This window comes from Macrobrachium rosenbergii, chromosome 5 (genome assembly GCF_040412425.1).
Source record: "Macrobrachium rosenbergii isolate ZJJX-2024 chromosome 5, ASM4041242v1, whole genome shotgun sequence".
NCBI classification, from domain to species: domain Eukaryota; kingdom Metazoa; phylum Arthropoda; class Malacostraca; order Decapoda; family Palaemonidae; genus Macrobrachium; species Macrobrachium rosenbergii.
In genome coordinates, this window is record NC_089745.1 from 54,454,491 (window position 1) to 54,479,628 (window position 25,138).

Below are 25,138 nucleotides of genomic sequence, written 5' to 3' on the forward strand. Positions count from 1 at the left end.
CACTTGACAGCCTCAGTCCCATGAACCTTTTGAACAATAACAAATGTCCTACTACAGCTTACATGTTCTTAGGACCTACAAATGCAGACTTCACATTTTTAAGTTACATGCTTTTGACCTTAATCAAGGCATCGGGTTCTTTCCTATTACCAAGCAAATAGCTCTTGATCATACTCTTTGCTTCAAACCTGCTAATATGGAACATTTTTCTTCAACAGCATTGACCTCCCTCATTAATTATGCTCCCAACAATTCTAAGAGATGATTTTGTTCTAAAACAAGTGTAAATTAAAAAAAAAAAAAAAAAAAAACTGAATTCAATACTGTGTACAAATGCATAGCTTATTTGATTTTCACATTCCAACCCTATTCTCTTCTTACAGCCATACCTGAGAAACGAGACTCCTGACCATGTGGAACTGAAGGTCTGAATGGGAGCACTAATACCAACTAGCCAGTTGATGATCTACAGTTGATTTGGACTAGAGAGTATAATAAATTGGATTTACAAATTGGGCTATTAGGTGGGGCAAGTATGTAAACAAAAAATTATGGTCATTTTGTTTTTTGAAGAAATTACATTTTGACTGAAGGAAGCAAGAACTCGTGTTACTACCAATTACGGGGAGATCCTGGAGTAAGCAAACTGACCCCCATCGAGTAATCTTGAGCTTTTATTTCTTAAGATACGATGCACTGCATTATCTTGAGCCTTTATTTCTTAAGAGATATACTGCATTATTATTCTAAACACCATAGCTCGATTTACTCATCATATCAAGATATGAAAACATCAACAAAATTCAATGTGTAAATAAGAGAACCTTAGATAAATTTCTTTATTTGATATAGTAAAGAGGACCAAATGCATACTTTACATAAGTAAACATAAAACATCACAATGAAGATGCCTAAACACATCTTCAAGTGATACTGTAAATCCTGTCAAGGACAGCTAAACTTTTTTTATAGCTTATAAACATATCTGAAAAATATATCTATATAATGGTATGTAAAATGAATTATCAGTGTAATTATCACCTTTCAAGTAAGGAATTGCTTTGGTTATTACTAAGATAAAACCAAAAAAAAAAATATATATAATATACCTCAGTACAAAGAATATTGCATTAAAATATCTAAGTACATTAAGTAAAAGAGGAAAACTAGGATTAAAGAGAGTAGGAACCATGTACTGAGAAGCCAGGTTGATAATACAGAAAATTTCAACACAGCCATCATTCAAAAAATATTCTACTATAAATAACCGGTGTTTCGATAAATTTGGAACAAGGTACTGTATATTTGTGTTATCCCTTACTTCCCTACATCTTTACTTCTTGCAAAGGGACTAGACTAAACAATATATGATACTCCAAAGAATTCATAAATTTACTTCAATACTTTTATACTCAACACATGGAATTGAAATGTAAAGGCAATGTTTACAAGCATATACCATTCTGAGTTTAAACCCAAAATACTGTTCATCTGCAACAAAATTCTCAATTCACCTTTATAAACTTTCCATCACTCAGCTAATCATATGTGATATAACATACTTTCACTTCTGCAATAACCAGTCCCCAAGATGCCCTGATACAAAGCATCTTTCAGTTTTCCTAAGAGACCACTACGCACGTGCCACGTTACCAATTATCCCTGACCCACAACATACTAAAACTCATGATTATATCATATCTCAATGCACATTGCATCTACAAAACATCTACAGTACTGCACAAGAGCCTCTTTTACCCAAGCATTCTATTAGTATTCCTGAACCTGATCTACTGGGGTTTTGAAAATTCTTTGTATGATGTACATAGAATTTTTTTTACTGATACAGTAGCTATTAGGTATACACTAACTGTATTGTGTATATTGTTTAATCTGTGGAATTATCATCTCAAAGAATATAATTTAGTCTTTGTGATGAACTTGACATTCATTTTCACTGTAAACATGACTTCACTCTCTTAAAACTCTTATTACGCTTCGGGTTTCACTTTAACTTCCTCCTTGACTCTTAAGGCTGGATCAGTTTCTTTCAAATATTTAACAACAGCCTCTGTTGATTCTTCCATTTCTTCAGAGTCTGCAGTATCAGCACCCTGATCAAGAACTGTTTCTTCCTCTTCCTCCTCTTCCTGGGGCTCTTCAAGCAATTCTTCCCTCTCCATCTCTGCCTCCTGACTTGTTCCTCCCTTTTGAATTGGGATAACTTCTTCCCCCCTTACTTCAGCATAAATCACCTCTCCTTTTTGTGGTTCAAGTTCTTCTCCATTTGCCTCAATGACCTGTATTCTACTTTCTTCTCCTTGTTCTTCTGATTGGTCATACAACAAAGCAGATTCCTCCAGCCCTTCCATCTCTTTGACCAGATGTCTCAATTTTATGTTGGAGGACACAGCAAATTTGTTATATTCTGGAATGGACATAGCATAAACATACAAAATCCGGTCTTTGGTTTGCACTCGCTCCCTAGGACATTTGGCTTTCAATTTTGTCTGAAAAGATGTTCTGGCATGTTCACTTTTTCTTCGACTAAAACAAGATGAGTTAGCATCAATAAGAATTGGAATATCATCATAGATGGCAGCTTTGGATAGTTCTTCATGAATCTTTTCATCACTTTCATGTATTAGTGTTGTGTAACGAAATCCATACTTTTCAATGGACCGCATCCATATCTTCTTTGCTACAAAGCATTCTAAATATTTAGGTTCTATCTCTCTGACCCCTTCCTCAGCATCATGGTCAAGTTCGTCACACCATTCTCTTATTTCACATGAATCCTGATGCTTATTAAACCAATCAGTCATTTCAGCAGGAGACATGGATACAATCTTTTTTGCATTGATCTTACACACATGACAATACATGTTGGCAACATCATAGTCCAATACTAGACCAGTTGTCAGTTCTATAACAGCACCTGCAACTAAGCAGAAGTCACTACCCCACTGATGGTAAGTAGTTGTAAAGGCAACAGTGAGATCAATGAGACCATCAGTTTCCAATTGGCTCTTGAATACTTCTCTGACAATGCTTGCAGCATAAAGCAAGCTTTCTTCTGTATCATTAATGACGTCAATAATAACTTGTCTTGCATACACAATAAAGGTAGCCTCATTGAGGCACCTAGCATTAAAGTATTTACAGTAATGGCGTAAGCCACTGTACCCAAGACCATTGTCTAAGAAGGCAGCAACATGAGCATAGTTGATATTTTCTGTCTTCTGTAACATGCAATCTCTTCTTTCTCTTTTCCTTTTTCTTTCACGAACTAAGTTAGGTGTATTTGTAGACTTATGATCATCACAAACACTACAAGTGACTGTGAACTCTGATATCATACCTTTAGTTGTTGGCCGTACACCAACATTTACTGCTTCACCACACTCTCGGCAAGCAACCAAATGACTGAGTGCATTCACCTGACTTGTCGTCATATGAAGTCCTTCTGACATGCCATCATCTACAACAATTATTGTTGAAAGAGATGTATTTCCTGCTTTTTTACCTGGAGCTGCTGCTGCTGATTCTACCATTTCAAGGGCAGCTTTCTTAGGCACTTTCACTTTAAGGGGGGAACTTTCTCTTTTCCTCTTACCCTGACGACCACGTTTGCCAGGATCTGCAAAGTAAGATGCTATTAGTGTGATTGACACAAAAAGGACTCACAGCACCAGATACATATCACAAATCTTTAAAATAATTTGTATTTCTATGTAGTATTCCTCACCATGAGCTGGAATCAGTCACTGAAATTTAGTAACAAGGTACTTATCTGGTGGTGGGTGGATGAGCCATGAGAAACATTCACTCACCTGTCATCGAGAACATTTTCCTTTGGCATCACAAATTATAAAGGTCAGCTGAGGTATGATTATGATAAAAAGTTCTGGTTTATACTGTACACAGGGGAAATATACAAATGACTTTTAAAAATTCATGATTTGCTCCTACAGGAATAACAACCATTGCCTCACATATCGGAGACTCAATCCTTACATATGAGGACAGTCTCTCAACTGACTGGCAAGTTGAATCCACACTTGAAATGCCATACTCCTGGTCATGATTGTGAACATAAGGGGAATAACTCCTGTAACTTCCTGTACAACCTGGCAGTAGGTTGCATGGGGCGTGAGCCAGAATGAGATTCAGCTACCACTTGAGGCACACAAGAGAGTGTCCCATTCTGTAAGCCAGATCTATAAAAGCTCTGAAATAGGATGCCAAATCGTATTCTCCCTGCATCATAGCCCAGCCAACACATAGGCCTACTTGTTCTGACTACGGCCTTGAGAGGAAAGAAGAAACAATGAAGGGGAGCGAGTTGTTCACTCACATATTCAACATCCAGCCTTTTGCCATCCAAGTACCTTAAGCAAGATTCTTTTTTTGTCCAAGAGCAGCTCAGAGACTACACAGCCCGATGGACAACCACCACAGGTCCTAAGGAGAAAGGTCTGTCTTGTGGGTGACATCCCTAGGTGAAACTACATACAGGTAGCCTAGTCTGGTGCCACTGGACACCTGCCCTCATTACCTGTGAAATGACATATTTATTAATTTGTATTTTTCATAACAAACCAGAGGTCTTAACATTTGGACAAACTTTCAGCACAAGCTGGAATTCGGTAAAACCAATAAAATTGTATGCACAAGGGACTAGTGGCAACTTATATTACGGAAGGTGAAACAACTGGAACAGGTCTCTCTAAGGAAGGGACAGCATCACTAGGAGACTGAACAGAGGAAACTGAAGAGGAATCCCAATCAATCCAAGATGGAGTCATCTCCTTCCTCTTGTACCGACCCTTCCCATAAAACCTCTTCCATTGTTCCTTGACTTCATGAGCTCTTCCCTTCTCAAATGATGATCTGTATATAAGCTGATTGCGCTATGAAGCCAGAAAGAAAGCGTGTGTTCTGGATATGAAGTTCTTGTGCCTACCTATAGTACAAGAGACAGCCCTTCAGTTGGAAGACCTGGCTCAAGGTGGAAATCTTGTCTCAATGAAGGCACAATGTCTCAATTAAGGCAGACAAGTAAGTCCCCAACCTACTGCAAAGTAGCTAACCCGCTAGACAGCCCATCCATGACACCACTCATTGGTACTCCACAGTCAAGGCTACCTCAGCACATGTGGCTAACAGAAAAGTGAAACCAAGGGAATCTCTAGGCACCTCAACCAGATGAGCTAGCAGATCAAAATACCACTCAGAATGGACCAATGAGGAGGTACCAGGATTATCTGCTCACCAATGTGACAAACACTGGGTTGATCACTCAGCAAATCTGACTGACAAGGGGGAAATCAAAGATATCCAGGTGTCCCAGGGGCTGCTGAAAGGCATTTTCTAAGGCAGTCTGGGGTCTGGAACATTAGAACAAAACACTCAAAGCTTCCTGTAACCATGTGGTACACAGGTAGATCACAAGATTTCACCATAGCTTGAAAAGCATTTCCACATGCAAGAAAATAGGGACCAATCTGTCTTGAGTAACTACCTCTGGCAGTTGAACTGGTCTCAAAAAGTACTCCTTCAAGCCAAAATATACTTGGAAGACAGCTCAGCAGTGTGGCAAGCCATCCATTCTTGTGTCTGCTTCATCAACTAACTTAGATGAAGGGAAACCATATCCTGTTTCTTGACATGATGTAAGCCACTATGGTTGTATCATTGCTCACCAACACTATGGAGTGATCCATCACATGATCCCAAAATGCTTGCAGGGCTAGGAGCACTGCTTACATTTGCAAGATGTTGGTGTGCAAATGAAGTGCATCCTCTTTCCAAATACCTGAGGTGGACAGACCAGTCAGATTGACCACTGGTGTTCTTCAAAGCCCAAAAAGCCTTTCCACAACACAAGGAAATAGGACTCCAGTCCCTAGTGCCTGCCTGAGATTGTTGACACAAGTATCTGATGGAAAATCTTCTGGCTGCCATGTCTATAAGTATGACAAGGTCCTTTGCCCACTGTCCTGGAGCAACAGCATCTCTGAAGGGGTTCCAAAGGGGAATCTTTGGGTCCAATTATTATTAGTAAAATAGTTTAACCAGACCACTGAGCTGACTGTTAGCTCTCATAGGGCTGACCCGAAGGATTAAGATGAAATGTGAAGTGCTATACCAGGTCTAGGCCATAAGCCAAGCACTGACCAAATATATCATTCGACGTGGTGATGAATGAAAATGAATTTTTGTTGAATTTGCACAAAGGCAGGAACTCATGCACACATTAAATACATTTACTCATGTTTCCATACGTACAATGAAGATAATGTAATGATAAAAATCAGAATACGTTAAGGAAGATTTTTACATTTCATTTTTTTATTTGTTAAACAATCTAAGGGTTTTGTATCTTCATTATTTATTTATCCAAACATATCCCTTGGAGCACAAACTGGATCCTCTCCCAAAAGAGAGGCTAACATTCCAGCATGCCTTGGTATGCATTCTAAGGATTGTGGAGACAAATGATCAGGCCTGACAGTACTGACTGTCGAACCAGGGGCCAAGGTCGTGGTCAACCCTCCAGTACAATTCCCTGTGATCAACCAAAGTAAAACCAGTAGAGGCTACAGGTGAACACTCACTAGTGCTATCATACATATGAACAATGAGATTCCTGAAAAGAACAGAAACAATCCCAAGTGTCAGCACAATCATGGTGGTTGCTATGATGCCTAGAGACACAGTACAGTACCGACTTATCACACGTGAAACCCATCTGCACACACAACACCAAAGCTTCTCTACATATTTCTGCTGAAGCATGAGATATAGGGAAGTCCAGAAGAAACCTGAAGACACCTAATCACCAGCTCCTATAAAGAATCCAGTATCAACCCTACCCAATACAAATATCCCTCCCACACTTGAGCATATGCTGTCACCAACCCTCACAATGGGAGGTGTACACTATAAGTCCAATTAGACTTTTTGTGAGAGGGCTTTCAAAACCTCCTCCACCTCTTCTAGAAGAAGAAACAGATGATGACGAAGAGAAGGACAAGCCTGATGAGAATGAAGATGATACAAACTTGTGTCTTTTCACCTTACACCAACCAAGTCTCTCCCTCTCTCTCCAGCTATGACAGATGATGATGTCATGGCTGGCAGCAGGGGTATCTCACATAGGCACAATGGCCACTACAGGGAGTTCAACGGAACTGAGCTCCTTGATGGGAGCAGGAGGGACAGTGGACCCTTTTCTGAGGCTAGTGGTCCAGAATCAATGTAAAAGACAGGCCACCAGATACCAAGAGACAGTATCACATCTTTTTCAAGTACTCCAAAGAATCATCAATGGCTGGGGCAGCCGATGAGACAAGGATAGGTGGTTAAGTGCCATGATCACTAACTGAGGTCTCACCTACTATCCCTCCATTCATAACCCCCTCTAAAAGAAGGAGAGCAGTCTGGAAGGAAGAATCCAGAGAAGTTTGGTGATGTTAATGGCAGTGTGTTACCCCCAAGACACCAGTGAACACCTTCCAGCCTTACTCCTCTTCATGCCAAACCTCTTTGCAGGGACAACCAGAGCTGCAAGTCCTACCCTACAGACACTGGCATGGACCAGCTTACATCCTTCACACTTCCACTGTTCACTTTTGTTATCCATCACATAAAAAAAACACAAACACCATGAACATAATCCTCCACACTTCCATTGTCCACTTTTATTATCCATCACATAAACAAGACACAAACACCATAAAATAGAAAAAGAAAAGACTGCTTTAATGCCATATTCAGTTAGAGTGCAAGCTTACAGCAGGTGAGTGGGGGATTCCCCCATTTCACCCCCTCCAACCACCAACTGACCACCTTGTCCCTGTCTCAACAACCATTCCAGCCTGCATTGAGGAATGTTCCTATATAAAGGCAATGGCTTCTGTTTCAATAAGAACGATGTCAGATTCCCTGGCATGTATAAGAGAAGGGGAGGGATGATTTCTGTACCCTCCTATAGCCTGCAGCTAAATGGGCCCTGTGCCAGAGTTTAGTTAACCATGTTAATCTACCCCTAAAGCTTACAACTAAAAGGGGCCTGTGCTAGAGTTTAGCTCACCATGTCAATCTATAATTGACATGATGAACTAAAGAAAGGCCCAGGGGATCCATTTTTCCCAATTTGAGAGAACTGAAAAAAAGGGATGGTCAGAAGCAAAACCATCATCCAAGAATGAATGAAACACATCCCCTTGCACCTTTGTTAAGGAGATGGAGAATACTTATCTTCAGATCTATATATTTAGACAGGTGCTAGGGTGAATAGCTTTTCTGCATCCTCAGGTCCAGCATAAAACACAAATTGAGCTGTGCAACACTTGGGAAAGGTACAAAGTCAACCTAAATCCAAGCGTGCAGTTAGGCAAGCTGCAAACTTGCTTGAAAGGAGCTGGGAAGGTTACACCACAGTTGAGAAACCACTGTAGGGTCAAGGAGGAAGTATCCATAGGCCTGCTGGTTTTTTCTTGTAGAAAGTGGTCATTCAGTCTGGAAGCTGCCCTCCTTACCGAAAACCAAAGTTTGCCTGAATGAGGTTAGAACTAATGGTGAACCTTGACTGCTAAAAAGGCAGAAACCATGATTTTCCTTGCTAAGACCAGAATTCTGTTTAAAGGACAAAGGGTCAGAAGGGAAGGTGATAAGCTCTCGGTTTACTTGGCTAGCACAAAGGTAGGAAGCATTAGGGGTACCATGACTTGACAGAGGAGCCAGGGGAGAAATGCCACGTGGAATTCAGTCATTCTATTAGAACCTCAGCAGAGAGACTTATAAACCCCTCAAATCTTACAGAGAGGGAGTGACATGTGGTAGTTATAAGGTAGAACAAAAGGCATTAGTATAACATATCTAATCCCAGAGTCCAGTTGAAGAAGTGAAGCAAATTAGAGAGAGAACTCATGCAAAATCCACAAATTACCAGTAGAGATCTCTCATTTCTTTTATAGTTTGAATGGAATACAATTTCCTGAATGCTACAGAGAAGTCATTTATACTGACATCAACTCCGAAGAAAGAAAGCAAGACCAGGAGGATAAATCTGCAGACAAAAGGAAAGTTGAAGCTACCCTTCCCAAAGGGAAACCATCAACTATAACTAACAGAAGAATACCAAGTTTCACTGATCATTCTGTGGGAAAGCAAGACCATTGCAAGAAGGGAAGGTAAGTGTGTGGACATGAACAGAAAATGAGGTAACATGGGGTAATGACAGCGCTGTACTTCTGCAACTGCCTCTTAAGGATCAAGAAATATTCCCTTCAAGCAAAAGGAAAGTGTTTGGTAATGGAGTCTTAAAGGAATAGCAAACAATGTAACTTCCTGGTCTCCAAACTGAAAATCCTTAGTCAAACCAATTATGTAAATCAGTTGAGAAGACAAAATTACTGAAAGGCTAAGAGTCCGCAATGAAAGGAGAGACGAACACCAAATAAAATGAAGTATCAGTATTTGAATGAGACTCCAATCTACTCCTATCCTCTGCACTTCTGTTATTTTCTCTCAAAGTTCCTCCCCTTTCCTTCTCCTCCACTTTCTGCATAAAGGTTTGGAAGGCAAAATGCCAAGAATTCTAAGAGAACTCATCCACCAGCTCCTTGTGAAGGGGATCTAAAATTTACCCATTGCAAAAAAACCAACTGATACTATAGTTACGATACCCAGATTACACCTAAGGCAGTTTCAAGCTGGTAAAGTTTTCGAAGACTAGCAGAAACCTCTTGCCTCCAATGTTTAGATCAGAAACAGATACTACTCTCCATGGGTTGAGAAGTGAACTAAGTTGGTTCTTCTCTATTCAAGGAGTGGTTTAGTGCAGAATCTGACACCATGATAACCTGCCCTCAGCAAAATTTGAAGAAAGGAAGATGCCCTACAGAAAGCCTTTTCTGATGCAAATCCCAAAGAGGAGAGCAATTACAGTATTCCTGAAGCACATGAGTCCCTGTTTTGAAGGTAGGGCCTGTGTCTTACAATGAGGTGGAACAATGACAAACTACTATAAAAGCTACCTCAGCACTAGTAAATTCGATCTCTGAAACAGCATGCTGGATCATACAACAGTACTGTTAGCCATGAAAGGCTACTCAAGGTCAAGCACCATGGCATTATGCACCACTGATATCAAGCAAAGGCTGAGAACCATGTGCATATTACCTACCACGTGTAAATGAAAGGTAAATGTGAGAGAACCATCCATTGGAAAATCAACCACATAGTCTACCCTAAGACAATGAAAGAAAACCTTCTCTGGCCAGAGGAACAAATCATTACTGTATCTGGAACAGTATCTGACTGGACCAGTGATGAACACTAAATATTTGGCTATACAAAGCACAGACCGCAGGCTAGACTGACACGAGTTGTGTGAAGACATCATTACAGACTTGTTAATACATAATATCTGAATCCACAAGTTTAGACTTTAGATACTGGTGGCCAATGAATATTCAAAAACCCAAACACTTGTACACAAACATGCCCAAGGTGGGTTTACTCTATAATGGAGTCATTCCACGTGCTGCAAACACATCCTAGGATAAAAAAGAGCCTAAACACTGTCAGCTGATCCCAAATTACCCATTACCCAGCACATAGGCCAGTTTTGCAATGGAACTCTGTGAGGGTGGAAATTGTCAGAGGAGTCAATGCTAAGTCATCCAACTTGCCTGTATTGATTTAAATGGTTAGGGATCCTTAAATCCCAAATGAGCCCTGCTTACTGAGATGGAGCCTCCCCATAAGAGGAAGGTGATAATACCCCCTAGACTGCTCCTGCAATTGGGGACACTATTCAGACCTAATGGCAGCATGTACAGCCACGAACCAGGATGGTGGAGCAGATTATGAACTAACTAAAATGGTAACCAAAAGTAGTCTTCTAGAGTTGGCGTGGCCAAGCAGGGAAACTGGTCATGGTGCTCTACAACAATGAGGCACTGGGTAAGCACGAACATCCACTGCACAAGCATGTGCTATATCTGAAATGGTGTAGTGTGAGGCACAGGGCACCAGCAAAAACACTGCACAAATAAACACAGAGAACAGTGTACAGGAACAAATAGTTAATGCATATGAGATCAAGCACTGCATGACCATGTGCAGCATCCAAGTACAGGCACGGGTAGCAGGCACATAGGACCACGTGATGTGTCTGAGCATAAGCAGAATTGCAAAGGTACAATCATGGACATTGCACAATGGATTATGACTCCACCATCCACTTCTCAAAGCTCAGTCCCAGAAGAGACCAGTGATCCTTCTCCAGAATGAACATTCGGGGGAAAAGGGGTGGGGTACAACAGTATCACCAAGAAAAGAGACTCCCAAACACCAAATATACAGACCAAGACAGGGAGAGAGATGGAAAGAACATAGAAGTACTCGAAGACAAGGAATGGAGAGGGGAGAAACAAACCACTTCCATATTTTCTTTCGTTCAAACCCTTATTGCAGATCCAGAGGACAACATGCAAAGACCCCATGCCGAAACAGAGTCTCTATAGCAACAAAAAGGAACTACAACAACAGATCCAACTCTTGTTGCAAGGCCATGAACAACTATGATGAAGGGGATTTGGACATGCCTGGTATTGTAAGAAAAGTAATGACACCCCCAAAACTCTAAACACCTGAACCAGTATTTGCCAGCACATGGAGGGGTTGGGGTAAAGATGACAAACTTGTAGGAAACCAAGAGGAAACATGAGCATGTAACAAACTTCATCAAGAAGCTATCATGACCTCTCAGAAGCCTCTATGAAGAGTAGCACTGAAGACATGACTGTGCACAAAAAAGTGGCTTCCACAAAGACTAGCTAACAGGAGGGAACTGATCTACAAACTCTTTGAAAGTCTCACTGAAGGTTGGTCATAAACTTCATGACAATCCACCAATTCCTCCTAGTAATCAGCCCAAATGAAGGGAATGATGACCAGTGTCTCATCTACAGGACATGGAAATGCTCACAGGAAATCCCGCAAGGATCACCAGGAGAAAACTCTCAATGCCCCCCCCTTCTCTCCAACTGGTCCAAAGACCATGAAGGAAAGAGCAGGAAGGACAGAGACAGAAACTCACCAACTCCTCTGCAGATCAAACTACTTCTTAGTTTCTCTTTATCATACCAAGTCTTACTGTAAAGACAAGGTATGAACTCTTCATAACACAGTGAACCTGAACTTTCATGATACTGGCTACAGAAACAAAATTAATTAAACTTCTTCTAGCACACTTGACGTAACCACCATAAAAACACAAAATTTTAAAAAGTAATTTGTATTTTTCCTAAGTACTGTATGCAAACAACAACTTTCATAATTGGAGTAACCAGCACTTTTTACACTTTGGTACTGGCTGAAAAAAATAATCTTATCAGGTAGGCCAACTAGTGCCACCATGACCTCCACTGAGTAGCTTTTGTGCAGGTAGGACGTGTCTGTGAAGTGCTCTGTGAAAAGTGCCTGACTTGTGCAATGTTCAAAGTGAATATGAGGAAGAGGTAGGAAAAAGAGAAAATAAATACTGTAGAAATTAAATCAAGTAAAGGGAAGATCAAACTATCGTACACACATTATTTCATAATTATCGAAGCAGCACGTAAAGATGGAACACTAAATAAAATACTAGAGAAGGACGAGTCAACCCAAATTGAGAGAGTGTCAGCAACCTGTGGGCACTGCTCTGGGGAAGTTGATGAGGAAGGAACTTGCTGCAAAATGTGTGGAGTATGGTTTCATTATGAATGTTCAAGCATCGAGGTCAGATACACACCCATACTTCATAGTGGTAACATATTGTACATCTGTAATAACTGCAAGAGGCCTGAACGAAGAACACAAAAAACCCGTTGAAGATGAAGTTGAAGAAATAAAAGAAAAGACAGATATTAACAAAGATGATTCAGGATTCAGCTCAGAAAACTAGTGACATAATGATCAATGTAGATGAAATCCAAAACAAAACTGATAATGTTGATAAAGATGTAAAGACCATTACCAACATGGACAAAACTTATGCTGAATCACTAAAGACAAAAAAAGTGCTTCTGATCAAATCTACAAACAAAGAGAGCACAGCAGCTAATGAAAAGCGACAAATTATGAGTAAAATAACAGCACCAGTTGAACAGGTTAAAACAACAAGAGATGGACACTTATTTGTAAGATTTCCAGACAGGAAACTTAGAAAAGGCAAAAATGGAGATTCAGAATATCAACAACATTATCAGTAAATGAGACGGGTAAACTTAAACCAAAAATAAAAGTAGTCTATGTCCCGAAGGATGAAGATGACATTGTCGAAAAACATTGTAAAGAAAAATCCATGGATAGGTAGACTAATTTCTGAAAATGACCAGGAAATTGTAAAGGAAATGATAGCCAGAGATGACAAATATAAACACTGTATCATCAAATGCACACTACAAATACGAAAGGCTATCTATGATAGAGGTGACAAATTGTGTACGCCATGTCCCTAAAACATGTACTTCTACAGATCATAAGAGTGGGGTGGGGTTTGTGATACTTACCTCTTTCCCTGGGTCTTTCTTGAACATGCAATTGACAGTCTCCCTGTTCTATTCGCCCCCCACCCCAAACAAGTGAGTACATGCAGCCTAGGGTGAAAGTGTCTAGGGATTTGTATGCAAATTCCTGAGGTAGCAAGCTGTGAAGGTGGACTGCTTCTTCCACATTCCTGCCCTGGTCACCTCGAGGATGGAGGTATTTTTCCTGTAGCAACCAACTGCCCAATCCCTCAGGTGTCAAGGGCCTTCACCTTCCCCAGGGGTTCTCCAACTTTCCAGTCACCACGCAACACATTTTGGCATGACTGGCCGAATAACAAAATGACACATTACCGACAGATGACTGAGCAGTGCTCTATAAATTCACCAGCTTGCCCAACAGTTAACTACCTTGTCACCGAGTTTCACTGACCACTTCTAGCTCATGCCAGGAATATTTCTCCATAAAAGGCAATGATTTGTATTCTCATAAATAAAGAAGGTCCTTCAAAGCACCTTTGGCAAAGAGAGGGCTTGATATATAAACCTAAACTGTCAAAAGTGAGAACAAATATTAATGACCCTTTCAAAGGCCTATGTATTATTACAGTATAACACCAGTGTAACATCTGTATTTCCTATCTACCAAGTCAACTGTAATGACGCAAGAGTTACAATTTTCAAGTTTCTCAGTTTATACACCCTTTGCCTTAATCCAAGTATCCAAAACATATTCACAAAGCCTGAAGAAAATGAACTTGATATTTCCATCAACCAGTTCTCACCACCATCAAGTTATGACCAGGATATTGCTTACTGAGTTATGTTAGGTGAGTATGTATATTTTACATATTTTACAAAAATAGAACTTGTACTTGATCTAGATTCTTCTCATATATAGATTCTAGTGACATTAACCACCGCAGGAATCCCTCTTATTCCTTCATTATTGGCAATTGTTGCAAATACTGCATTACAGTTTTTCTGGAGTAATTTTGCGGTTCTTTCACATTATCGGTTTAATTCTAACAGAATTCTGTAGTTTCTTCAGTCTGGTTGTCAAACGACCAAACTCAGAATTTGGGCTTCCTACAGAAATCACCAATGGGTGGGCATGAAACTTATGAATACATTAAGAATAATTATAAAAAGTCATAACTTTTGCCATCCATTTGCAACAAAAATGCCATAGAATATAATTAATGCAACTGGCAACGTAAAACCAATACAGAAATACAGTTTATGACAACCCCCTTCTTACACTGCATTTACAGTCTGTAGTACTTGAGGCAGTTAATGAAGAATGAGATGAGTGTGGAAGTTGTTCAACAGTTGGTAGGTCTGGAAACATAACCAAAAGCTTTACAAAGACTAAGGAAATCATGGAAAAAAGATGAAAACTTAAACTAAAAGGGAGTTCAGACCAAAAAGCAAAGGTCTGAGGGTATGATGTTAAGGTTATGATGAAGCAGTAGGTTAGGCCTATTACAAAAACAAAAACATTTGAGGACCTCTGATGTTAATTGTCATTTCCTTGAAGACAGATTTGGGGGAGATTCCAGCAAAATCTAGGGTTATTTGTTTTAGCTCCACTCTATGGAAGGGTTTAGCATAAGTCCTACATCTATACAGCCTAGGATAATTTTCTTTTGGGGTAGATCTATTGGAAATGTTACGAACAACCCATAACAAGCCTACACTTAGGAAATAGGTTATTAACCTAAACCTCATTTGGAAAAGACTGATTGCACTTTTAAAATTTGGTTATAATGCCAAGAACCAGGGCACTTTCAGCCATTCAGTGATTAAGCACTGAAAAGAGGGAGTGGGAGCTGTTGGACAGCAAGATGGAAGAATGGAAGAAGAATGGAGATAGGCTAGGCTAAAGCAAGAGGATAAAAAATAGGTGCAGCTTGGGGCCAATGGAATACTACAAACAACTTTTACTAATGCCAACAGTGCACAATGTAAGGTTCACTTCAAAGAGTTAAACCTGCTTGTAGGATATTTGGTAAAATTTAAACTTAAAAAAAACCACAACCAATCCCATATGCACTGTTCAGTAACAGCCCTATTGGAATTAACGTTAAAACAAATAAAAGGCAGTCACTATCTCAGCAAATTTTCAAAACATACAATTTCAATAACGAATTGTGGTATTAGAGGAAAAAATCTTGTTTCCTGGCTTGGGTTAAGAAAGATTACTGTAGCCTTTCGCGTGAACAGCCCTAATATACTTCTTGCCAAAGCCTCGATCGCCTTAGCCTAATAAAATCGAAGTAGCCTTTACTTTGCCTTATGAAATGGTACCTTCTTTGCAATAAATTAGGTAAAAGTTCTTTTCCGGTAAATTAAGGAACGCTCTAGCCTAAGCTATGAAAATAAATTTTACTGCCATTTTCGACGAGTGGGCCTAAGCAGTTCTATATCGCTGTTACTAAGGATACCTCGAATCAAAACAAACATGACCTGTTGGTTAGTTATCCATCAAACTCCTCTCATAGTTCCAGCAAAATCAGCAGCCATATAACGCTACAATCAAGCCTTGAAATCTGAAGAACACTTGGCAGCAGAAATAAAACAACAAAACCAATGTTTATCTTCAACGTCACTACCGCAGGCAAACTACCCTGTTCATTGCTTTGCCCGCCGCCATTCTTGCCTATCACAGATTTAACGCTTTAAACCACGGTTGCTTTCTCTTTATTTCTCATCTGAGGCATTTTAACGTCAACGGTAACATGCGAGAACGTGATTCTTACTTTTCCCAGCTTTCTGTTTCGTTGGTCTCCCTTTCCTTCTCATTTTGTAGCAGTTTCCGACCTAAATTCGAAGTTGGGCACAAGAGAAAACTGGTGGACGTCGAGAGGGAGACCTTTTCCTTCCACGCGAAATGAAAGTCGCTCTCTCATTGGCCAATAGCCGAGCTGCCGACGCTGCCACGTCCTTAAGGTAGCCAATCGCCGCTCATTACTCATTAACGCACCAAATGCAAATATTTCAATACTGTTTTTTAACTGATGATTTTTTATGGTTTATGATGCTGTTAGTTTGTATTTGACCGTTCTTGTTCCACTGAATTCACATGTTTCTTCAAATAGCAGATGTCGGAGCAATTGCCTTATTTTTCAATCAAGATGGTGATTATCAAATACGTCGTAATTTTTCTGCTGAATATACACCGCTGTGAAACTTTTAATTAATCAAAGAACATTGTTTAGTGCATCCAAACTAAATGTGAATTTTGCTTTTATACCAGTCATTAACTAAGAAATCGATTAACAGTTATAGAAATTCCATTTTTTACTTTAAATCTTAGGTTTTTATTAATTATATTCATTGGCCTACTACGATGTTTAAATTGACCTTTTCCTTTATTTATTTCATATTGATAAATAAACAATTCATGAATCCATATATAAGTTTATCTAAAACATTAAGACTTTTATAAAGATTAAAAATTCAAACCCTTATTACTTATATTCGTACGTCTGACAGGCATGTGCCACCCTGGACTGTACGAAAGTTTGGGATTGTATGGGGATACTAATTCATATTTTTAAAGGTCTCGCTGAAACTGAAAATTACTATCATACAAAAAACATTTAAACAATTGAGAGTGAAGTACCATTCAGTTGTTTTATTTGCGCATTTGAAAAACTCTTAGGTATTTGTGAGGTACTACTTTACTTCCTCTCGTGCAAACGGCTCTCAGTCGCTATCCTATATCGACCGGCCAGATATATTATCTGCATATTTCGTAACACTTGGTTGTATTTTTGTTTCTTGTAACTCGGTTGTTGCCCTTCTTTTAATATCTGCACCTGTCAGCAACACTCTAAATCGAATTGTTTTCTAGAGAAATAACCAGCGATCGTGATCTTTGTGTTTACTAGAGTTTCCCATTTAGGAATATTTTAAGCGACTTTTATGGTCACCCCTTCAACAGAGTTACGCCTTGGACTATGATTCTTTCAGTTTCCCTTTGGAATCCCAATTAATGCGGCAACTAATGTAGTCTGCAACAGGGTGTTTTTGTCCAGTCATGATATTAATGTTGACAAATATTTTGGTGTGGGCGGCAATTCTTACTGCAGTAGACTTCTGGATTAACACTGCGTAGAATTGATATTTACATTACATCTTTGGGAAGTCAGTAAGCCAATTCGATAGTTTTTGTGGCCTTTCTGCAGGCTAGACGTCACGCTTTCAAACACCAGTCACTCACCATAACGCTCACATGTGTTCTCTTTGAAGGAACGTTGCTGTGTTCCAGATTATAATCAAACAGACGAAGAAATTACGCCTTTCAACGGGAAATGAGCCAGAATTTTAGTTGGAAAGTGATAAAATACGAAGCTGAAACAGTACCGTCATGTAGCCTCGTGACCAAAACTAAGCAAATATTTAACAATTCATTAAATAATGGTCGATCTACCATTCCCTTCAAGTGGACCAGTCATTTACCGCGACAAATAGGTTATTGTCTTAGATTCGTCGTTTCATTTTATTAATTTTTATAAAAATAATAATTTCGTTTATTAGTACGACTGACTTTTTACTCCAAGGCGTTCCTTGTGTCCTGGCTGAGAGTCTCTTCTCATAAATGCATTCAAGATACTAAATTTGCCTACAGTTTACGCTTCGATCAGGAACGAAAAATACCGTGCTATATTCATCCATCAATGTTCTCTTTAAATGAAAGTGAAATGGACACAACGAATAATTTTTTAAGTGTCAGAGTATGTTCACCCATCACCATAGTCTCAAAAGAATCCTTTGCAAATCGGTACACTTGGGGTCTAATTAAGGTTTTGTTAAGCATCTTTTGGTATTTTGCTACAAACATACGCTCCAAGCAATATATATATATGTATATATATATATATATATATATATATATATATATATATATATATATATATATATATATATATATATATATATATATATATATATATATATATATATATATATATATATATATATATATATATATATATATATATATATATATATATATATATATATATATATATATATATATATATATATATATATATATATATATATATATATATATATATATATATATATATATATATATATATATATATATATATAAAATACATGTATATATAATATACAGTATATAACATGTATATATAAATATATATATATATATATATATATATATATATCACAAATCTGGCAGATTCGATGCACATACGTAAATTGTAGTCAAGAGCAGGAATACTCTGGAGATTCACACTTCCTTTATTGCTTCCTACGTTTCGTGATTCATAATCACATCATCAGGGAATTCTATGGAAAGTGAAATAAATTAATAAAAGTACTGAACAGCCAAAACTGACTTTAAAACATCAGTCATTAAAAATCTATAAAGGCTGTTCAAAATTACACGCACTAGAGCACACTTAAATACATACACACAAAGCGCAAAATCACGTTACATACCGACACATCCGGTTACACAAGATCACATAAAAGCAGAAGACGCTCACCCTACAATGCAAACGACAGAATCACACTAACAGTAAAAGAAAAATATATACAGAAAAACAAAACAAAAAGATCAGAGGTACAAATAGTAATGACCTATGACAAAAACAATGGAACTGAGGCAGTTTGCGTGTTTAATGAGGGAACCCGCAGTTTAATATTTAAAGACTCGAGTATCTGCAATTTCTGTTGGTTCTGTGCTTGGCCAATAACTTTTAAAATCATCATAATTTATCTGTTTTGCACTTGGTGGCATGATTTCTTATATAGGATAGCTCTGGATTGGAGAGTCGGCACCCAGTTCTATAACTCTCCCCCTATGAGAGTCGGCTCTGACCATGAGCAGCCACCTGGTGGAGCCAACATATGTTCCCAGACTACATCTGGGACAAGTATATTCATAAACAACACCAGACGACATTAAAGGGCAGAGCCGATCTTTAAACCCGAAGAGTGAGCCGATTGTCTTTGGATTTTTTGGGATGTGTTTTATGTCAATGGCCCCAAAGTACTTCTGAACGATCCTAGCGAAATCCCTTCTAAAGCTATCACCATGTAAAAATGGGAAAAAGCGTGTATAGGGAGTTTGGGGACATTAAAGTTTACTGTAGGGTTGAATGATTTGTTCAGTAGTCTGGAAAGAATTCTATAGAAAGTTTTGTTTGGAAAGCAATTATTATTAAAGTATTGTTGCAGGAAAAGGATTTCTTCATGAAAAAGGGCCCAACTAGAAGTGAGAGTTAAAGCACAGTGTATGAGAGTGTGGACAGAGTTAAGTTTGAAATTAAAAAAGCAGGAGCTATAAAAGTTTGACCCAAGACCAGTAAACGTCCTTTTTCTAAAAACAATAATATTGAAACGGTCATTTTCTTTGAAAATCACTATATCTAAAAATGCCAGTTTAGAATCCAAGGTAAAAGTGAATTCACGGTAGCGGATCTAAGGTGTGTGGGTAAGGATTTGCCACGTAGGTTTAGTCTATTACCACCAGATACTGCTTGTGGGTAACAAATGAAACAGACTTATAACACTAATACCACATTTATTAACATCAATGTGATATAAAAAAGGTAATACTATATATTAACTCCGCGCCTGTTTTTACCTTTTCAACTGTTTTTTTCTACACTTTTAGGGGTTCTGATACTGGCGGTGCATCCGTTTGTTGTCGGCCAAATGGAATGTCCCTTCGCCGTGTTTAGTACTGGCCCGGGGGCGGTTGGGTACCCATACGTTAACAAGTTATTGCACTTGCCGGACGGGATATGAACGCTCGAAACAGACGTACCCGTGCTCTGTCTTGTGAAGATCGCGTATGGAAACCCCTTGTTGGATGGACTTCGGGGGTTAATTACAGGTTAATTAGACTCGAGCGCCAAAAATGAAAGGTAAATTCATAATTAGCAACCAAAAAACTGTAAAAAAAGGTCAAGGTATATTGCCGTCGGCGACGCGGAGCTACCCCATAGTTCTACCCTGAACTCTTTATCATTTCACCATTGGCCTTGAGAGGGAACATCACCCTTGGGACTCGCACTCCACTTCCAACTTGTTGCCTGAGAGGAAAAATAACACTCTGTGTTCCTACTTATGAATTCAACTTGGTCATTACATGGGGCCTACAATAGGGCCTGCCTTTGGCAACATCAAGAAATGTAATAAATGAAATTAAATTCATAAAATTGCTGTTATGACAGCTTCCCTTTTAAACTTATCTTTTAAGCTAACTTAAACAAATTCTCATTTTCTTACCGTATATTACGGAGTTAATTATGAAATGTTATAAGCAGTTCATGTAGCCAGAGTCCTTGCGGCTGGGACGAACGAAGCTGGACTCTTCATTCTCGCTTGGCGTCTTTCTTCCTCGGTTGACTTGCTACCTCTCAGATTAAGACGAGAGTCCTGCTTCTCATTTTCTGGCAAAGGTATGATTTTTCTCACAGTACTACACACAAAATTTACTTTAAGTCCCGAAACATCACTTCAAGTTTGGTGCCATGTTTTAAGGTAAATGTGTGAACAAAACTCGGCGAATTTTGGTTACATAATCGAGAATCATGTAAGGCTTTCATTCAGTCTAGCCTGCAATGCACCCAGGCACTACATTATAGTTAGAGGAATGTAAAGAAGTCCACCAAAACTAGGTTCCCTGTAGCTGATCGGTGTTGTTTGCAATCATAACACCGAACTTCCATTAGAGTGATAGACTGATAGTGTCTGCGTCCTTAGAGTTGGTATGAGCTACTCGTTTTTGCAGTACATAAGTATCCATATTCCATCAAAGATCAATATGGTCAACCTTTCCAGTAATGAAAATCCCTCTCACTACAGTGATCTTCCAGGCAATATTGCTTTTTTTTTTTTTACTCGTGTTTGGCAATCCAGTTGCCTGTCTTCCAGAGATTTCCTCCAGCTAACGTTGCTTAGACCTAATCAGGCCATTACTACTGTTGTAAAAACGAAAATTGCAATGAAGAGGGTGTGTCTGTCTGAATAAAAAGTCGTCAGGTTTGGGTCACCTACGTTAGAAACTGGGCAACATAGGGACCACATACAAAATAATGTCAAAAGTTTAGACTTTTATTGCCATTAAAAAATCGGTCTTACTACTGTTCAGTTTTTCCTTAACGATACCAGTAAAACATTAAGAATTTGGTACACTAAATATTGCACATCAAAATTCTAATATTTATATTACATCATTCTGGTGATGGAGAAAAAGTACCCATTTTTATTCAGCGAATAGAATAATGTTAATGGTGTTTTAATGTCTTACTACCCAAAGTTTAGCATTCTGCGGCATGGATGAAAAGCTGGCCAGTGGAAAAGTCAAGCCACTCTTCACATATAACCGTTCCTTCAGAATTTACCGATAATGGCAGGCAAAAAGAAAACTTTATTATCTTAGTCTTAAATTACAAAACCAGTTCTGGGAAACCTTTCATCGGTCTAATAAGCTAAGAGGTGCACTCAGACCCTGAGACCGAAAGTGAACATTTTCATCCTGTTCCCTTTCACCTGAAACATATATCGAAAATACACGCCTTTGGGTCCAATTAAGTTCGTATGTAAAAAGTAATGTTTCATTTATTTATTTATTTATTTTATTTTCGCAACAATTGAAAGCAGATCGAAATATTACCTTCCCACCATACTTTAAACGTTTTCTTGTAATAATAATAATAATAATATTAGTGTTGCCAATTTAGCGCTTTTCGCGCTAGATTTGGAGCACTCAATTATTTCGGCGCCCAAAAATTTTCGTTTGGCTTTGGCGCCGTTTTTATCGCTTTTTAACGAAAGAAGATTTCTACATTGAATAGTATTCTTGCCATTGAATATGGATTGAAGAGGCGTGGGCAATGTTGCTATCAATGTGAGCTTCCAAGTGATGTCAAGAAAATTGGAAGTCTCGAAGCTTATGAGAATGAAGATGCAGATGAGGACTTTATTGGAATGTTAGAAGACTTCTAAATTTAGCAGAACCACGTATATAAAATCTTTAATGATGATCAGTACGGGTAAGTACAGCATAAGCTTTATTAATTACTGTTTTTTTATTTGGCGCTTTTTTAGTGCATTAATTAGAATGTCTAGCGCCTTTTTAGTGCCTTTGCGATCCACTTTTAGCGGTTTACTGTCATATCGAGTTGGCAACAATGCTAATAATTGTAGATGTCGCTGTTGGGTGAAGGTTGCAACGCTTGTTTGTGTGCCTATTGTCAACTTGTGTTTCCTGTATTTTCACTTCCAGTGATGCAATAGCCCATGCTAAAATTAAGGTGAGAAATCTAGTGGCTCAGTAGATGAGTTTAGCTATTATGTAGGCTTTCGGTCGACTTAGAAAGAAGGTCTCCCTAGTAGCCTAGACCTATACTAGATTAGTGACAGGCCAAGGCTAATCGAGTTGGGTTTTAGCAGATTAAGTGTTACATCTGAATTTTTCCCATAATAAGCGTATTCCTACATTTCATGTCTTTTAGAGAATCTGACGCGTTCTTTTTTAATTCCATCACGAGGAAGAACTAATTATTTTATTATGATGTTTTAATAGGTCTAGTATAGGCTATGCTCTTGTTTTGTTTTCAGCATCCCGCTAGCATTTTAAATTTGATAAAATCGGGCATGTTATTTTATCTTGAACCACAAGGCCTAGGCCTGTTGCTGTTTTGTTCGTAAAAACATTGTTCGTAATTATGAGTACTAGCTCCGTGCCTGTTTTTACCTTGGAAACTGTTTTTTTCTACACTTTTAGGGCTTCTGATTCTGGCAGTGAGTTTGTTTGTTGTCGGCCAACTGTCATTTGCCCCTAACTCTACTCAGCAGTAAAGGGGTACTGTGGGAATTCGGGGTTTTAGTTGGGGGAGAACACAGAAAAGGAGCGGACATGTTTACGTTGAGGAGGTGCCCTCTGGAGGGGAGAAACGAGAGGGAGACATTCGCCAACAGGAGGGAGTTAAATGCATTTCGCCGTGTTTAGTACTGGTATTGGGGGGATGGAATGTCCCTTCGCCATGTTTACTACTGGCCGGGGGGGGTACCCATACGTTAACAAGTTATTGCACTTGCCGGACGGGATATGAACCTTTCCAAACAGACGTACCCATGCTCTGTCTTGTGAAGATCGGTAATGGAAACCCCTTGTTGGATGGACTTCAGGAGTTAATTACAGGTTAATTACATTTGTGCGACAAAAATTGAAGGTAAATCCATAATTAACAACCAAAGAACTGTAGTAAAAGTCAAGCTAGAAGGAAATCGCGGCCACAGAGCTACTACTGAGATCTACCTTTTAATGTATTTTTAATGTTTCTGTTATTCATTCCATTCGCAAATGAGTGCAGAGTTAGTGGACCTTACCCTTAGGCCTAGGCTAGGCCTATTTCCTAAAGTTCCTGGGGCTATAGTGGGAAAGCAGGTTTTTAGTGGGGAAAACACAAAGCGAGTGAAAGACCAGGACCTTAGTCCTATTGATAATTCTCGTTCAGGTTAAGGGAAGTGTATTAAATGTTTTCGAATTAATACCATGCTCTAGGGTAGGACTGGGTAGGCCTACCATGGTTTAGTGCAGCAGATAAGTAGCTTAGAAAAATACTTCAGTTTGTGATACAAGCATGAAATTTGGCACAAGTGCTCATTATAATCCCCGCTTTTGAAAAATCTGGGTGTCCACGCAAAATTTCAATGTGGCTGCCACTTTTGAAGATGGCCACTAGTTTTAATTTTTGACACTGAGTAAATCATTGTTGAAATAAATACATCAATCATTATTCAGATAGTGTCTTCCTGGGTAGAAGAGTTAATTGAAGAAAGCACCAGAACTCCCACTGCTATAGGCCTATTTACCATTGTGATAAAGATGGCATACAAAATGGCCACCATGAAACATTTTGCTTGATAACTCTGCTACTAAAATAGATAGAGACATGAAATTTTTATCTGTGCCTACATTTATGAGGCCAGAGAATCTGTTTCTAGCATTTCTATTGGGTTATTATCAATAATACATCTTGGAAAGGACTCCATAATGCTCCTAAAAAGTATACAAACAGGAGACTTTAATGGAGTACGATAACAAAGTATCTTATCTATGTTCGAGCACTGTCTCAGTGTGTGTTTTTAAGCCTGAAATGAATGCAAGATATTGAAGGTGCATAGTGTCACCCGCTAGTGTGACAAAATTTGTAACATTATAGTTACACCTCACATTTGCAGCTACACAAAGCTGTATGTGTAAGCCCAAGTCTGTAGCATTTTCGGACTTGAAGGAAGTAAGGGGGATATTGTGAAGAAGTCAGGTAACTTGGGTACAGATTTTACCCTCTCTGGCATAAACTGTACTGGCTGACGCTCTTCCCCCCGGTTGTCTTAGGCAGGATGCTGGCATACTGAAATCCTGGTCCCATGAAAAGAGGTAGTAGCTGTAGTTGCTGAAGGGTTGTGATCGATATTGTCCCTAACCACAGTGGTAAACAACCCCATTCCCAAGACAGGCGGACAGGACTACACCCCCTTCCACGTACTTAGTGACAGTGGCATCTCCCAGTTGGGCTGATTATCTCCAGCACCCT

General features: G+C 39.0%; 1 protein-coding gene and 1 long non-coding RNA gene across 5 annotated transcripts in view; one reads left to right on the top strand and one right to left on the bottom strand.

Moving 5' to 3' along the window:
• Positions 1-825: 825 nt before the first annotated feature.
• LOC136838807 (uncharacterized) lies at positions 826-20,931 on the bottom strand. Of its 3 annotated transcripts, none has more exons than XM_067104400.1 (2): positions 20,820-20,931; positions 826-3,640 (listed from the first exon to the last, which is right to left on the bottom strand). In XM_067104400.1, the coding sequence occupies exon 2, from the start codon at positions 3,552-3,554 to the stop codon at positions 1,992-1,994; it is 1,563 nt and encodes a 520-aa protein (XP_066960501.1). In that variant the 5' UTR covers positions 3,555-3,640; positions 20,820-20,931; the 3' UTR covers positions 826-1,991. The 3 variants fall into 3 exon arrangements, with proteins under 3 accessions (XP_066960501.1, XP_066960500.1, XP_066960502.1); XM_067104399.1 differs by lacking the exon at positions 20,820-20,931 and adding an exon at positions 16,307-16,466; XM_067104401.1 differs by lacking the exon at positions 20,820-20,931 and adding an exon at positions 16,014-16,031.
• Positions 20,932-22,738: 1,807 nt separating this feature from the next.
• Positions 22,739-25,138, top strand: part of LOC136838810 (uncharacterized) — a 95,211-nt gene continuing 92,811 nt past the window's right edge. For both annotated transcript variants that reach the window (XR_010853115.1, XR_010853114.1), the window contains exon 1: positions 22,739-22,849. This is a non-coding gene — a long non-coding RNA (uncharacterized lncRNA). The remainder of the gene's footprint in view (positions 22,850-25,138) is intronic.

Excerpts from the sequence above, each read along its gene's own strand:
- LOC136838807 (XM_067104399.1), bottom strand. The coding sequence starts at position 16,349 with ATGAGAAGGAAAGGGAGACCAACGAAACAGAAAGCTGGGAAAA. Across the intron at positions 3,641-16,306 it reads GAAACAGAAAGCTGGGAAAA|ATCCTGGCAAACGTGGTCGT; the intron begins GTAAGAATCACG and ends CTTACTTTGCAG.